Source organism: Salmo salar, chromosome 03 (genome assembly GCF_965601325.2).
Source record: "Salmo salar chromosome 03, fSalSal1, whole genome shotgun sequence".
Classification (NCBI taxonomy): Eukaryota; Metazoa; Chordata; class Actinopteri; order Salmoniformes; family Salmonidae; genus Salmo; species Salmo salar.
This window is the reverse complement of record NC_138293.1, coordinates 67,513,525-67,531,048: the sequence shown is the minus strand read 5'-3', so window position 1 is coordinate 67,531,048 and position 17,524 is coordinate 67,513,525. Positions and strand designations below refer to the sequence as shown.

The 17,524-nt window shown below is 43.8% G+C and overlaps 1 protein-coding gene across 1 annotated transcript in view; it reads right to left on the bottom strand.

The window, feature by feature from the left end:
- LOC106601260 (rho GTPase-activating protein 27) overlaps positions 1–17,524 on the bottom strand; it is a 31,179-nt gene that overhangs the window by 7,750 nt on the left and 5,905 nt on the right. The window contains exons 2-6 of the mRNA XM_014193336.3: positions 15,965–17,029; positions 2,473–2,970; positions 1,869–2,078; positions 1,649–1,732; positions 10–132 (exon numbers count right to left, since the gene is read on the bottom strand). Coding sequence (XP_014048811.2) covers positions 10–132; positions 1,649–1,732; positions 1,869–2,078; positions 2,473–2,970; positions 15,965–16,939 — 1,890 coding nt within the window. The 5' untranslated portion in view covers positions 16,940–17,029. The remainder of the gene's footprint in view (positions 1–9; positions 133–1,648; positions 1,733–1,868; positions 2,079–2,472; positions 2,971–15,964; positions 17,030–17,524) is intronic.

The window sequence follows — 17,524 nt, the reverse complement described above, 5'->3', positions numbered from 1 at the left end:
GCTACTCACGTTGTCTTCTTGGGAGGGGCCAAACTGAGCTGGGCCCATGGGGTTTCTCCAGTTCTTCAGAACCAGCGGGCTGTCCTGGTCCACTCCATTCCCCACCTTGGACAGACTGGATGCACCCGGGAGCTGAGAGGGTTAACAGAAACAAACAGTGTAAAGGCCCTGGCCTATTTAATCAAACCCAGTAACTGGTTATCTTCACCTACAGTTGAAGTAGGAAGTTTACATACACTTAGGTTAGAGTCATTGAAAATGATGTCATGGCTTTAGAAGCTTCTGATAGGCTAATTGACATCATTTGAGTCAATTGGCGGTGTACCTGTGGATGTATTTCAAGGCCTACCTTCAAACTTAGTGGTCTTTACTTGACATCATGGGAAAATCAAAAGAAATCAGTCAGGACCTCAGAAACAAAATTCTAGACCTCCACAAGTCTGGTTCATCCTTGGGAGCAATTTTCAAATGCCTGAAGGTACCACGTTCATCTATACAAACAATAGTACGCAAGTATAAACACCATGGGACCATGCAGCCGTCATACTGCTCAGGAAGGAGACGTGTTCTGTCTCCTAGAGATGAACGTACTTTGGTGCGAAAAGTGCAAATTAATTCCAGAACAACAGCAAAGGACCTTGTGAAGATGCTGGAGGAAACAGGTACAAAAGTATCTATATCCACAGTAAAACGACCAGTAAAAGAACCTGAAAGGCCGCTCAGCAAGGAAGAAGGGGGACAAAAGATTGTACTTTTTGGAGAAATGTCCTCTGGTCTGATGAAACAAAAATAGAACTGTTTGGCCATAATGACCATCGTTATGTTTGGAAGAAAAAGGGTGAGACTTGCAAGCCGAAGAACACCATCCGAACCGTGAACCACAGGGGTGGCAGCATCATGTTGTGGGGGTGCTTTGCTGCAGGAGGGACTGGTGTACCTCACAAAATGGATGGCGTCATGAGGGAGGAAAATTATGTGGATATATTGAAGCAACATCTCAAGACATCAGTCAGGAAGTTAAAGCTTGGTCGCAAATGGGTCTTCCAAATGGACAATGACCCCAAGCATACTTCTAAAGTTGTGGCAAAATGGCTTAAGGACAAGAAAGTCAAGGTATTGGAGTGGCCATCACAAAGCCCTGATCTCAATCCTATAGTGTTTGCGAGCAAGGAGGCATACAAACCTGACTCCGTTACACCAGCTCTGTCAGGAGGAATGGGCCAAAATTCACCCAACTTATTGTGGGAAGCTTGTGGAAGTCTACCTAAAACGTTTGACCCAAGTTAAACAATTTAAAGGCAATGCTACCAAATACTAATTGAGTGTATGTAAACTTCTGACCCACTGGGAATATGATACAAGAAATAAAAGCTGAAATAAATCATTCTCTCTACTATTATTCTGACATTTGACATTCTTAAAATGAAGTGGTGATCCTAACTGACCTAAGACAGGGAATTTTTACTAGGATTAAATGTCAGGAATTGTGAAAAACTGAGTTTAAATGTATTTGGCTAAGGTGTATGTAAACTTCCGACTTCAACTGTATGTGCAGTACAGAGTTACACCATGCAATGTCAAGCTCTTTGAGACCTGGTAAAAAAGCCACTCAACCATTCCTTGAAATTACAATATTGCTTCTCTTCACCTCTGTTGGAAGGTTCCACTGGGATCTGGAGCCGTCTCTCAGGTAGTAGTACGTCTTTCCTTCTTGATCCACAGACTTGAGCCACTGCCAGGATACACACACACACACACACACACACACACACACACACACAGAGGACAAAACAGCATATGACACACATTGCATGGTTTCTCAAACCGCTACCCTTTCAAAGCACTGGTCCTCCATTCAATACACTTACCTGCTCCTGTGTGCGTTCGCTGGTGAATACGGTCTTCCCATCTGCATCTATGGAGCGCTTCCAGCCCGCCGGGACACTGTCTAGAATGGCCCGGGGTATGACGGCCAGTTTAGCCTGCGGCATGGGCAGGAGGTCTTTGGGGAACACCGAGGAGGTGGTGTCTGGAGCTTCGTGGTCTTCTGTCAGGTAGTCTTCCTTTGGGAGAGGGGGCTGAGGAACAGAAGATTTGCAAATGCTTTTAAGATGGAACTCAAACTGAGTGGCGAATTTATACAAATTTTATGACATGGTTCATAACATGCTAGCGATTCTGCTCAAATAGCAAACGTTCTTAGTAACTTGGCTAGTAACACTTTGAGAATAAACAGAAAAAAGCATGTGTATGCCATAGAAGGCTTAAGACATAACTAGCTAATGAACTAACGAAACAAGACTCCCTCAAGACCATGAAGCAGATGTTAAAGCGCTGGTGTCTGACAGAGACTGCTTTAGCAGTCAACAATCCAACAACACTTTCCACGGTTCTGTATTTTAGAAGCCTTATCTGTTGATGAGCTTGAAACAATGGCCATATCAGTCAAATAAAGCATAAGCTAACCCCTACCGGTCCTCTGTCTGGGAGCTTCAGCACAGGAGGCTCAGTAACAGGAGAGGAGGGGGCGATGGGCTCCGGAGCTCCCCAGGACGTGGCCCCAGAGGTGGGGTTATAGAAGTAGTTTCGACCGGTGGTCTCATCCAACACCTGTTCCCAGTTGGAACCCTGGGATGAGGCTGGTGAGAGGGCCGGGGACAGGGCTGGGGACAGGGCCGGGGACAGGGCAGGGGAAAGGGCCGTGGACAGGGCCGGGATAGCCAACGCCTCCTTGGGCAGCTCCATGTCTGTGGAGGGGAGGCTGCTGCGGGGGTCGGCCCAAGTGGTTTGGCCCGTGGCTGGGCGGTAATAGAACTCTTTCCCGCTGTCCTTGTCAGTGTGCACCTGCCATCCCTCCTGGGTAAGGGGCAAGTCAGGACTCAAAGCTACTAACGGAGGGGATTGTGGGATGTTTTTCTTCAGCTCGGTGACATTGGCGTAAACAGCAGTGTTGGGGCTGGCATTCTCCACCTGGAGACAGAGATGGAGGAGAGGTCACAGGTCAGTCATCAGGAATAACATGAGGAAGAAATATTTCACCCCCAGTCCTAAATGGCCAGCGAGCCACCAGTCAATAATATCTTGTGCTCTATATGAACAGAGTACCGACTGCCTGCGTAGTACTCCCCAACCTCACCTTATTTGCCATGAAGCCAATGGCCCCATCAGCCTCTATGAGAACAATCCGTGAGAATCTCCACAACACAAAAGACAGAGGGGAAAAAAGTTCTCTCTACCTGCACCTCCCTTTACCCATCAAGTAACAAAGCACTGACTTGGGATCAAATATCATTCTCCCAACCCCTTTGTTCTAATGGGCTGAGTTACCCAACTCATCACAATATGCCCATTCTTACAAAGTGCATGCATTTAAAGAGCTATATGTGGATCTCGCTTTTGAGTGTTTTGTTTTTCTTTCTTAAAAGAGTACAGACAACATCAACATTCAACTCTAAGCCTTTTTTCAGTTTTAGTGGAAATGGCCATACGTCAGTAATATCTGCATCCAAAAAAGTGATCTGTCCTGTTAATGTCTTTCCCGAACCCTACATACATCTCAGGGGTGTGGAAGTGAAGAGCAAAACATCCCATCTCAAACAGAGGAGATTTCCACCACGTGGAGTGGAGTAGACCACAGGGAGCTGTGTGGCAGACCGTCACTTCATAGACAAACACAAGCACATTTCAACATGAGCCAGACATGATAAAAAACTATAAAGACTGGGGAAGTTTGAATGATAACGCAGAGGGGTGTCACAGCTAAATACAGTACTATAGGCCACATTTACATTTGAGTAATTTAGCAGACACTCTTATCCAGAGCGACTTACAGGAGCAATTAAAGTTAAGTGCAGACAGATTTTTCACCTAGTCGACCTTTCGGTTACTGGCCCAACGCTCTTAACCTCTAGGGTACTGTACCTGCTGCCCTCACATGTAGGCTAAGTACTGCTGGCATAGAATTGAACATGTAATTCAATTGGCACAGACACAAAAATTAGGACTGGCTGAGTGAAATGACCATGAAGTCTTAGATTAGGGGTCATGAAGGAAAATATCATAATTGGGATGCACACCCTTAGATACTTACCTGGGAGACACCCAGAAAAGTCACAAGCCTGTGCCTGAAGCTACGGCAAGCCTTGAAGATCATGTCGGTCATATTCCCTGAAAAAGGCACCTCTTCGAACAACGTAATGATCAAATATGTTGCATCCCATCAGGGATATAACATTTTAACTAGTAGATCCAAAAGCAGAAGTATTGGCAAGGACATACCACAGGTTTTTCAGACCATGTACCAGTTCCTTCTTTTGATTACTACCTGGTTTGAAGAGGGGCTTTTTTTTAGCTTTGAATACACTTTTAAGAAACACTGAAAAAGCCAGAGACCAGGGAATAACTGTCTTCAGGTTGCCCAATTCGCACCTTGTAAAACAGACATTCTTCATGAAAAAATTGCTTTAAAAGAAAAGCCTGGCTCAGAGGTAAGGTTTCTTTGGTATCGGCAAGACTCTTCTGTGTACCACACATGGACGTACACTGGCCTGAACACACAGACAGACTATACCGACCTAAATACTTGCAAGAAAAACACAAATAAGATACATGGCTGGGTGGAGGGAGTCGACTGTCCAACTGTCATTTCCTCTCAAAATGGGCTAATGGAAGTTTTGAACATAAACACACATCCCAGTTGGGTTGTTTTGTTTGTATACTGCTTACAACATCTCGGCCGTAAAGTACCTGCGTAATTGTTATGCAAGTACACTGCTAAAAAAAATAAAGGGAACACTTAAACAACACAATGTAACTCCAAGTCAATCACACTTCTGTGAAATCAAACTGTCCACTTAGGAAGCAACACTGATTGACAATAAATTTCACATGCTGTTGTGCAAATGGAATAGACAACAGGTGGAAATTATAGGCAATTAGCAAGACACCCCCAATAAAGGAGTGGTTCTGCAGGTGGGGACCACAGACCACTTCTCAGTTCCTATGCTTCCTGGCTGATGTTTTGGTCACTTTTGAATGCTGGCAGTGCTTTCACTCTAGTGGTAGCATGAGACGGAGCCTACAACCCACACAAGTGGCTCAGGTAGTGCAGCTCATCCAGGATGGCACATCAATGCGAGCTGTGGCAAGAAGGTTTGCTGTGTCTGTCAGCGTAGTGTCCAGAGCATGGAGGCGCTACCAGGAGACAGGCCAGTACATCAGGAGACGTGGAGGAGGCCGTAGGAGGGCAACAACCCAGCAGCAGGACCTCTACCTCCGCCTTTGTGCAAGGAGGAGCAGGAGAAGAACTGCCAGAGCCCTGCAAAATGACCTCCAGCAGGCCACAAATGTGCATGTGTCTGCTCAAACGATCAGAAACAGACTCCATGAGGGTGGTATGAGGGCCCGACGTCCACAGGTGGGGGTTGTGCTTACAGCCCAGCACCGTGCAGGACGTTTGGCATTTGCCAGAGAACACCAAGATTGGCAAATTCGCCACTGGCGCCCTGTGCTCTTCACAGATGAAAGCTGGTTCACACTGAGCACATGTGACAGACGTGACAGAGTCTGGAGACGCCGTGGAGAACGTTCTGCTGCCTGAAACATCCTCCAGCATGACCGGTTTGGCGGTGGGTCAGTCATGGTGTGGGGTGGCATTTCTTTTGGGGGCCGCACAGCCCTCCATGTGCTCGCCAGAGGTAGCCTGACTGTCATTAGGTACCGAGATGAGATCCTCAGACCCCTTGTGAGACCATATGCTGGTGCGGTTGGCCCTGGGTTCCTCCTAATGCAAGACAATGCTAGACCTCATGTGGCTGGAGTGTGTCAGCAGTTCCTGCAAGAGGAAGGCATTGATGCTATGGACTGGCCCGCCCATTCCCCAGACCTGAATCCAATTGAGCACATCTGGGACATCATGTCTCGCTCCATCCACCAACGCCACGTTGCACCACAGACTGTCCAGGAGTTGGCGGATGCTTTAGTCCAGGTCTGGGAGGAGATCCCTCAGGAGACCATCCGCCACCTCATCAGGCGCATGCCCAGGCGTTGTAGGGAGGTCATACAGGCACGTGGAGGCCATACACACTACTGAGCCTCATTTTGACTTGTTTTAAGGACATTACATCAAAGTTGGATCAGCCTGTAGTGTGGTTTTCCACTTTAATTTTGAGTGTGACTCCAAATCCAGACCTCCATGGGTTGATAAATTGGATTTCTATTGATTATTTTTGTGTGATTTTGTTGTCAGCACATTCAACTATGTAAAGAAAAAAGTATTTAATAAGATTATTTCTTTCATTCAGATCTAGGATGTGTTGTTTAAGTGTTCCCTTTATTTTTTTGATCAGTATATAAAGTAAAACACCAGAACACATTGATACACACACACCTCTATGCCTGAAGGTACTCTAACATCTAAAATACACATGTGCACAATGAGAGTATTCGTTCTGTGCTGGAATGATGCTGTAGCAGATAGTGTGGATAGTGTTTCCTTGTTCTGTGACATCACCTTCTCTGGGACCTGAGGTGTCTGTCAGAAGCTGTGGTTCCCTGGTTTGGTGGTACCTAAAGGTCAACCTGTGATACGCGAGTCTGCCCCCTGTTCATGTCCTATGAACAGCTGGCATTGATTGTACAAAACATTAGGAAATCCTGCGATTTCCATGACATAGACTGACCAGGTGAATCCAGGTGAAAGCTATGATCTCTTATTGATGTCACCTGTTAAATCCACTTCAGTCAGTGTAGATGAAGGGGAGGAGACAGATTAAATAATGATTTTTAAGCCTTTAGACATTTGAGACATGGATTGTGTATGTGTGCTGTTCAGAGGGTGAATGGGCAAGACAAAATACTTAAGTGTTTGAATGGGGTATGGTAGTAGGTGCCTGGTTTGAGTGTTGCAAGAACTGCAACGCTGCTGGGTTTTTCATGCTCAACAGTTTCCTGTGTGTCAAGAATGGTCCACCGCCCAAAGGACATCGAGCCATCTTGACACAACTGTGGGAAACATTGGAGTCAACATGGGCCAGCATCCCTGTGGAATGCTTTCGACACCTTGTCATCCATTTCCCAATTAATTGAGTCTGTTCTGGACAAAGGGGGGTGCAAATCAATATTAGGAAGGTGGGTATGTGTGTGCATGACGCAACAGATGACAACATCATAAAAAGAACTCCAGACTCTTGTACCAACATAATTGTTTTGTTATTCAAATGGTACCTCCGACAGACACACCCTAGAAACCACCTGGGTTACAAAGCTGCAGGCTAGAGGTTGATACTCACAATCCTAGAATCACTATATAATAATCACTATACAGTCCTGCTTCATTAGACAGAGTAATAAACGCTACAAATCAATAAACATGCCTTGGGCAACGCAGAGCATTGGCAGCAGTAATTATGCAAGCAAAACTAAAAACAAACACTCACTCACTTTCAGGTTTCGGTTAACACCACCTGATAAGTTCTTCTTTGTGGTGGGAGAGTTGTCTTTGGAATGTGGCAGTGACTACTGGCTACACATTCAGGTTAAAACATCAAAACCTGGCTGTGGAAAGCCCCAGTTTTTCTAAAGAAGATATTAATGAAGCCCCTCTTCCTTTACAGTAGCAACACAACAATAAGCTACAAGTGCAGGTGCGTGTAGCAGAAGAATCTAAAATGATATTAATAACAGATGCGTAATAGTAATAAAAGTGATTGTGGTGATGATTATCTTTCAATCAACTGGAAGCACATTGTTTCTTATGCACTAAAGTCTCCAAGCTAAATAGCATACCAGCCTCCTCAAACCAAACTAAATGGAAAGGATACCAGAATGACTGGTTCACACACAGCAACGTGAACATTTTCTGCCAGTCAGCAATACCTGTCATGCCAACCATTTGTTTGGAGTCAAAGTGGATAGTGGCAATATAGTGAGTTTTTGTAATCTCTCTAGGATAGGCCTACTGTCACAGAAGGAGAAGAGATAACACACCTTTACATCAGATTATGTTCCTGGCTGCATGTATCCAAGCAGGTTATGGTCAAGTATTAACTTTCTGCTTGTGACTCATTGTCAATGATTTATATCTACAAGCAATGAAAACCAAGATGGCATTCCTCCCTTGTAGTTTGACCCCTTCTCCCTGGCAGGGCTGGGGCAAACCTTGTCATGCCCATCATCATAATATTATCACACTTACAATTACATCAAGCTTTTTGACACTGCATAAACAGGACCAAGGAAGTCAAAGACAATTACAGATGTACATACTGTACCCAATGTGTCACTTATGATAACGTAATTGCGTATGATGTGCCAGAATATTCTAGAAATTACAACTGATTGACACTTGATGGTTTAAAATGTACTATTGTAAAACCACTGTAGTGGAATAGAGATACACTGAGTGTACAAAATATTAGGAACACCTGCTCTTTCCATGACATACTGACCAGGTGAATACAGGTGAAAGCTATGATCCCTTATTGACGTCACTTGTTAAATCCACTTCAATCAATGTAGATGAAGGGGAGGAGACCGGTTAATCTCAGGCTCAATGTAGAGTAGACTATCCTTCAAAGATATCATTTAGAAGTTATAGACTTCAGCTTTCCCTTAATAATCCAGTTTTAAAGTACAGTATTCACCTCACTATTCCACACTGTACACTCAGGCACTCCATGCCTTGTCAGGTACGCTACAGTACAGGTTAAGCCACTGCCTAGCAGCAGCAAGTCTTGGGAGTGGTTGCGATATTCCTCAGTTTAACCCTCTCTTGCCTGCATAGATTGCGAGCGCACATAATGCACAGAATGCTGCCAACACAACACTGATACCTTGCATAACTAAATAATAACGTGTTAGAAATCATGTAGTTGAGAAACACTGAAGGGAGTATCTTTACTCAATCGCCTGTTTACATTTTGCCAATTAAATAATTATTTAATGAGAACATTTCAGGATTCAGGAGCTCTGCAAACAGTTCTGCTCAAAAACTTGAGTGTGTGTGTCAGTGTGTGTGTGCGGCCTGGCGTGGCATGGGGGCTAGCCTATTGGAGCGGAGTATGGAAACATGAGTTTGTGTGTGTTTGTTTCCAGTTGTTTGGGGCGAGGCTTGCAGCCCTACAGTACAGGAAAGGGCTCCTCCTTTGTTTTGTAAACACACAGCACAGCGGCCCAGGGGTGCTGCTAACTGGGTACTATGGCTGGGTGGGTGTACCTCATTTCTACCAGCATGTCAGTTGTGCAACTTTACTCCACACACAGAGATGTGTACAAAGCTCTCCCTCGCCCTCCATTTCGCAAATCTGACCATAATTATATCCTCCTGATTCCTGCTTACAAGCAAAAACTCAAGCAGGAAGTACCAGTGAATCGCTCAATATGTGCCAGGGCTTGCAAACTATTACGGATTACAAAGGAAAACCCAACCGCTAGATGCCCAGCGATGAAAGCCTACCAGACGAGCTTAATGCCTTCTATGCTCGCTCTGAGGCAAGCAACCCTGAACCATGCATTAGAGCACCAGCTGTTCCAGGCGACTGTGTGATCACACTCTCCTTAATCTTTTAAACAGGTCAATATTCACAAGGCCGGAAGGCCAGATGGATTACCAGGATGCATACTCAACGCATGCGCTGACCAACTGGCAAGTGTCTTCACTGACATTTTTAACCTCTCCCTGACCGAGTCTGTAATACCTACATGTTTCAAGCAGACCACCATAGTCCCTGTGCCAAGAATGCCAAGGTAACCTGCCTAAATGACCACCATGAAGTGCTTTGAAAGACTGGTGATGGCTCATATGAACTCCATTATCCCAGAAACCCTAGACCCACTGCTTAGTCCACTCCTTTACTCCCTGTTCACCCACGGCTTCGTGGCCATGCACGACTCCAACACCACCATTAAGTTTTCCAATGACACAACGGTGGTAGGCCTGATCACCGACAACGATGAGACAGCCTATAGGGAGGGGATCACAGACCTGGCAGTGTGGTGCAAGGACAACAACCTCTCCCTCAACATGAGAAAGACAAAGGAGCTGATTGTGGACTACAGGAAAAGGAGGGCCCATTCACATCAACAGGGTTGTAGTGAAGCGGGTCGAGTGCTTCAAGTTCCTTGATGTCCAAATCACTAACAAACTATCATGGTCCAAACACACCAAGACAGTCATGAAGGGCGCACAACAATGCCTATTCCCCCTCAGGAGACTGAAAAGATTTGGCTCGGGTCCTCAAAACATTCTACAGGTGCACCAACAAGAGCATCCTGACTGGTTACATCACCGCTTGGTATGGCAACTGCTCAGCATCTGACCACAAGGCGCTACAGAGGGTAGTGTCTGGAGCCAAAGCTTCCTGCCATCCAGGATCTCTATACCAGGTGATTTTTTTTTTAAAACAATATTTTACCTTTATTTAAGTGGGCAAGTCAGTTAAGAACAAATTCTTATTTTCAGTGACAGCCTAGTGGGTTAACTGCCTTGTTCAGGGGCAGAACAACAGATTTTTTTTTATCTTGTCAGCTCAGGGATTCAATCTTGCAACCTTCCAGTTACTAGTCCAATGCCCTAACCACTAGGCTACCTGTCGCAATGTCAGAGGAAGGCCCTAAAAATGATCAAAGACTCCAGCCACCCAAGTCATAGACTTGAATTCAGCGCATGTGACAAATACAATTTGCTTTGATTTGTATCCAATACACTCACTGAGTGACAGAAACAGAGAAGTGCATGTATTGCTTAAGAGCTATAGAAAATGTTATAGTACTGTGAGTGAGACATGATCAGATGATCGAAAGCTCATTGAGTCATACTGCATGTTACATCCTGTCCAATATGTATGTTGCTAATTATACCTCTACCACAAAGCATCTAGCAGTTATTTATTCTCATGATGTTGCAGTCAGACACAGGCTACATTTAGAATTACTTAGCTATTAAGGCAAGAAAAAAAGTTCACGCTCTCATGACTGTCTACACTTGAAGAGTTTATTTCCAAAATGTTATATCCACCAATTTTTCACATTTTGTTGCTTATGGGTACCTTCATGTGTGTGTAAAATATTACTGTTTTCAGATTTTTTATTAATAGATTTTAGATGTGTATGAAAATGTGTTTTTTTGCTAAACGTTATACAGTATATCCATTCTTTAGCTGGAATGGAATGTTCGTATCCTGTGTATTTGACTCACCTAGCAATCTTAAGATGAATGCAATTACTGCAAGTCACTCTGAATAAGCAATGACTAAACAATGTTTGTATATATTGATGTCACGAATGTATCATTTGTACATTTCTTTATACAACATGTAGTTATTTGTTATATTTAACTGTGTAAAACCTAGCAGTACTACTTATTTATCTGAGAGTGAGGTGGATATATATTTTGCAAAAAAATATGATTATTTGTCTCTCTGAAATGAAACCATCAAGTGATAGATAACAAATACATGTCTGTCATTTAACAACCCCATGCCATGATTAGAGAGTGAAAAAACAAACCAATCTGTTTCATTATTTCTTCAAACAATAAAAGCTAATTTACCAACATTTCTGAAAATGGAGATAGAGCGTAAAGTTTTTAACTCATACAGCTTGGGTGGTTTACAATAGTGAGTTATCAGGTTAAGGGGTGCATACCTTAAATTATTTGGATGGGATACTCTTTATGAATGATGAGTGGATTCTTCCTTATGTAGCTGCTTACAGAAGTTGACCGACTCATTGGCTGTCAAGTTATAAATATAATGTCTACTACTCCAAATTATTCCATGCTTCTCAGCCATGATAAATGATAGTTTAATTCTACATGTTACCTACAGTTCAGATTCCATGTAACAAACATTATTGTTTATTGTTTATTACTGTAAGTAGAACCTATATCAAGTCACTTGACGAAAGGCCACAGAATCAAAAGCTGAAACCTAGGAATCACACAATGTTTATTTTGTGTCAAACGCAAAGAGGTGAACAGACACAGAATGTGGCTGAAATCCAATCGTTTGTTATTGTGCAGACATGCATAGAGTCCTTTTTAGTGAGTGGCCATGTTTTAAAGACACTTCAGTTTGTTTCTTACTGGAACTCTTCTGTGTACCTGCTTAAATATATAATATAATATAATATAATATAATATAATATAATCAAACTGTGCAGGTGAGAATGAAGCAAATACCTCTAAAATAGTGGAGGCTGCTAATAAGGGCCAGAATGGAGTGAACAGAATGGTATCTAACACAGGGTTTTCATGCGTTTAATACCATTCCATTAACTCCATTCCAGACATTATTAGGAGCCATCCTCCACTCAGCAGCCTCCACTGCAGTCTAAAAGTATTACTATGTTGACTAAAATGTGACCCAAGGTTACTAATCTTTGTGCAGGTTCAGATATTCCCCAGTAGTCTATAGGTGTGTGGTGACTTGTCTCAGTTCTGCTCAAAATGTATTCAGTGTCAACCAGTTTTGTAACAAGAAGTGTCAAAAGTTGAGTAGTCAATAAAAATATAAGATATTGAATACATAGGATGGTTACTTGTGAATAACTTTACACAGGTAGTAGGCAGGACAAAGAGCATTACACACATTCAACTGTCAACTTAACACTGGTGCAGCAGGTTCAACATAAAATGCAGATTACATTTTTTTAAATTATCAGAGAATTTAAAACAGGCAGGCAATAATGACTCGAAAGTCAAACATTAAACTACTTTTTATTATATTTAAACTACATTAGTACAGCATGAACTTTGAACTTACCCTGGCTCTATCTATCGCATTCTCAGTGTCACCAGATCACGAACTTCTGACATGTGCCTGTCAATTGTAATCCGAACTCGACAAAACCACGGGACTCCACTTTTGACACCTGAATAAGTTTGTCTCTTTGCGCCTATGAGAGATCTGAAGCCTTTGACCCTCTTCTCTGCACAGCATACTTGTGTCTGAGCGTTGTAATTGCATGGTTCCTGCATCATAACATATCTCCCTTCCCAGTCAGATCCAAGCCTGATAAAGTTCCTTTGGGAGAAGAAGTTCAGGCTTTCTGAGGAAAATGTGTATTTCAAAGTATCTTGCCCATAAGTGAATGTGCTGTTTGACGTGTCTTTTGTTATGTTGTTTCAAGTGACAACATTAGACTGCAGTGTAATGTATATCATCTCTGCAGTTCATGTAAAGCGGTGATTCAGGATAGCTTATAAGTTATTTTAATGAACAAATGAATGTGAACATTTTTATTTCAGAATCTAGACATACTCCATATGTTAGAGCACACTATAAAGGAGGATAATGACACCAAGATGTTGTCTGTATCATGTACAGTTCACAGATCATAGGGTCTTACAGGAGGCATGTATAGGTCTAAAAGGGCCTAAAATGGCCACTTTCATCATGATTTTCAAAAAAAATAGTTTGTGATACAAATGTAAAAAGCATGTTAAACATCCTTCCCCTGAAGTTTCTATGCGAGATCTGCCAAAACAATCTCTTTGCAAGATCACCCCCGCTGGCGTGGAATCGCCCACTGAACAAACCCTGATCTAGATCCTCCCTAATCCCTCTCGTCTCTCCTATAATTTTCCTATTACTCTATCTGACCTAAAAACATGTTCATGCACTTTTTACAGCTCTTTAAATCACTGTGAGTGTGAGTGGTATAACCAGAGAGAACTTTTACATTTTAATATTGTTTGAAAAGTTGAAAAGCGTCCTGGATTGATTCCCCTCTTCTCCTGGAGTCAAACTCACTACTTGCTGCCGCCATGGCTCAAAAAAGCATATTCTCCATTGACGTCACCTCAGCAGTGCCGCCCTGTAACTGACCCTCTTTTCCTTTGTCTTCCATGGTTTCCTCTGTCCTTCCTATTTCATTATCTCTGTGGCCAAAGCATTAAACGGACTGGCCACAACCTCATGACTAACGCTAGCAGACAGAACCTCATGTGTTTCTCCTGACTATTGTGTGTGATGTCACTGACAGCAGTGGTCATGCTGATCACCATTGTATTCCTGCTCTTTTTCTTTTGAACACACTTCCTTCACCACTATTGGCAATTGAGGAGTCACAGATTCAAGACTGAACTATAGCAATAGTCTCCTGAGAAGTTGAACTTGTTTCAAGTTTTAACTCGAATATTTAATTGCATTCGTCACATGCTTCATAAACAACAGGTTTAGACTAACAGTGAAATGCTTACTTATGGGCCCTTCCCAACAATGCAGAGAGAAAGAAAATAGAGAAATAATAGAAAAGTAAAACACTTAATAATAAAAGTAATAATAAATACATAATGAGTAACAATAACTTGCCTATATACACAGGGTGCCAGTACCGAGCTGTCGGGAGCCTCATGAAATGGGTTTCCATGGCCGAGAAGCCTAAGATCACCATGCGCAATGCCAACCATCGGCTGGAGTGGTGTAAAGGTCGCCGCCATTGGACTGTGGAGGAGTGGAAACACGTTCTCTGGAGTGATGAATCACGTTTCACCATCTGGCAGTCTAACGGACAAATCTGGGTTTGGCGGATGCCAGGAGAATGCTACCTGCCCCAATGCATAGTGCCAACTGTAAAGTTTGGTGGAAAAGGAATAATGGTCTGGGGCTATGCCCCTTAGCTCCATGGTTTGGGCTAGGCCACTTATCTCCAGTGAAGGAAAATCTTAACGATACAGCATTCAATGACATTCTAGATGATTCTGCGCTTCCAACTTTGTGGCAACAGTTCAGGGGAGGCCCTTTCCTGTTTCAGCATGAAAATGCCCCCGGGCACAAAGCGAGGCCCATACAGAAATGGTTTGTCGAGATCGGTGTGGAAGAACTTGACTGGCCTACACAAAGCCCTGATCTCAACCCCATCAAACACCTTTGGGATGTATTGGAACACTGACTGCAAGCCAGGCCTAATCAGTGCCCGACCTCACTAATGCTCTTGCGGCTGCATGGAAGCAAGTCCCTGCAGCAATATTCCATCATCATCTAGTGGAAAGTGTTCCCAGAAGAGTGGAGGCTGTTATAGCAGCAAAGGGGGGACTAACCACATATTATTGCCCATAATTTTGCAATGAGTTACCACATACTTTTGGTCATGTATTGTGTGTACATATAACTAGGAATATTATGCCCGATAAAAACTGTAGCAGCGCATCCGACGAGCCAAAAAGTTTGTGCAAAAAGGCTCAATGCGGATAGTCCGGGTAGCTATTTGGTTAACTATTTAGCAAACAATTTAGCAGTCTTATGGCTTGGGGGTAGAAGCTTAATATGTGGATGTTGCCAGGAACTACCTTGATTTTTTAAACAACATTTAGTTGCAGACAGTGCCTCCCTCTGGTATCTTAAGCAATGGAGGAAAGAAAATGTCCACCATCTGTGAACAGGTTCTTCTGTACCCTGCCCACAGTGTTAATTGTCTGACTTGATATGCTATTCCAACTATTTGCTTGGTCTCTGTAATTGCTATGTACAAAGCCAATGAGTGTCTGTCTATCTGCCTGCCTTGCTGTATAGCTCGATGGACAACTCCCCCACACTTCCTCCCATTCTTACTTCCTTGAGACAGATGGTACGGAGTATTTGCCACAAAAGGAGGTCATATTGTTCATTTTCATCTTTGACCGTTGGAGCCTCACAATATGAAAACATAATCTCTTCTAAACAATGTATTCATAAAACAGCTGTATTTTACCATACAGACTAATCCAACATGTATCCTATAATAACTAGCCACTTCCTACGGAAGGGCCTCCCAGATATTAAACTTCATGGGATACTATTACTCTATGAACTGTAAAAGGCCCCGTAAAGGCCCATGTAATGAAGGGCCTCACCTTTAATCAACAGTCATCCCTTCATAGGCACATACATAGTGTGAGGGAAAGACTGTGGCCCCAATGCGATCAAATAGGCAAATCACACTGCAGGTTCACTACTTACAACCACTTTACAGATAATACTTTTACCTGTGTCTGTGTTGGAGATGGAGAAGTGGGAGCGATAACAGGTGTAGGTTCAGCCACAGCAGCAGGACTCCCTGTCGGGGCCTTCTCCACTATTATAGGGGACTCATCCAGCTTCAGGTCCAATATGGATTCATAAATATTCTCAGAGTCCTCCTTTGATTCATCTTCATGCTCCACACTAGATTTCTCATTTTCTCCCTCCTCCAGCTCCAGAGGACATTCCAGCTCTTTCAGAGGTTCCTGATGGGGTATCCCGCCACCGGTGACCTCGGCATCGGGAATGATGGGCCTCTCCACTGGGATGGCCTGGGAGGGCCGTTGGAGGGGGTCAGCTGGGCTGAAGCTGGGGGCTCGGGGGTTCAGGGAGAGAGGCTCCTCCTTCAGGGAGGAGCCGAAGAGCACACCGGAACTCAGGCTTAATTGCTTCTTGTGTTTGGCACTATTGTTGGCTTGAGGCGAGGGCACTGTTAAGGGAACCTCAAGGGCAACGTAGGAATGAAGGCCTGGCAGAGAGTCGTTCAGCCCGCCGCGCTTCAATGCCCCGGGAGACAGGTCATGGAAATCTAAGGGTACGCCAAATGTGGACATGCGGTGCTCAGTCTTCTGATGTCTCTTCGGGGAGCGGAGGCGGATAGTCACCTCATTTCCCGCCCTCGTTTCTGTCCGGTCTGGTACGGAGTGCTTTGGGACTGGCACTGGCACCGGCGCAGGAACCGGGACCAAATCGGGACTGGGTGGGTCAGCAAAGTCCAGCGGGGATGGGAACTCTGCGGGGAGCTCCTTGACGTATTTAGCAGGTATATAGAAGGGCCTTGCTTGCTCGTTCATCCTCACATGCCACCAGTGATCGTTGGTCTTGGCCAGCAGGATGTAGCGTTCGTTGGGCTTGATGGACACCAGGTCCCCGTCGCGGCCGGTGTACTCGTACTCAAACTCTACCAGCACCAGCCCCATGTTGCACACCAAGGAGGACATTGAGGCAGCGTGGTGGCCGTGTCAGTGTCCGTTGTGGCCACCCACCCCCTCCCTTTCCCCAAAGACAGTCAAGGCTCCACTGCAGCCCTCCTAAAGGGAACAAGAAAATATAAAAATTGGTTCACTACATTACTCATACTTTACAAAGGTATTGCATTACCTTACTGTTCTTGTAAATATACAGTATGTTCTGTACATATACACTTGAAGTCGAAAGTTTACATACATCTTAGCCAAAAACATTTAAACTTCTTTCTTTTTTTTTTACATTTAATCCTTGTAAAAATTCCCTGTCTTAGGTCAGTTAGGATCACCACTTTATTTTAAGAATGTGAAATAATAAATAATAGTAGAGAGAATGATTTATTTCAGCTTTTATTGCTTTCATCACATTACCAGTAGGTCAGAAGTTTTCATACACACAATTAGTATTTGGTAGCATTGCCTTTAAATTGTTTAACTTGGGTCAAACGTTTTAGGTAGCCTTCCACAAGCTTCCCACAATAAGTTGGGTGAATTTTGGCCCATTCCTCCTGACAGAGCTGGTGTAACGGAGTCAGGTTTGTATGCCTCCTTGCTCGCAAA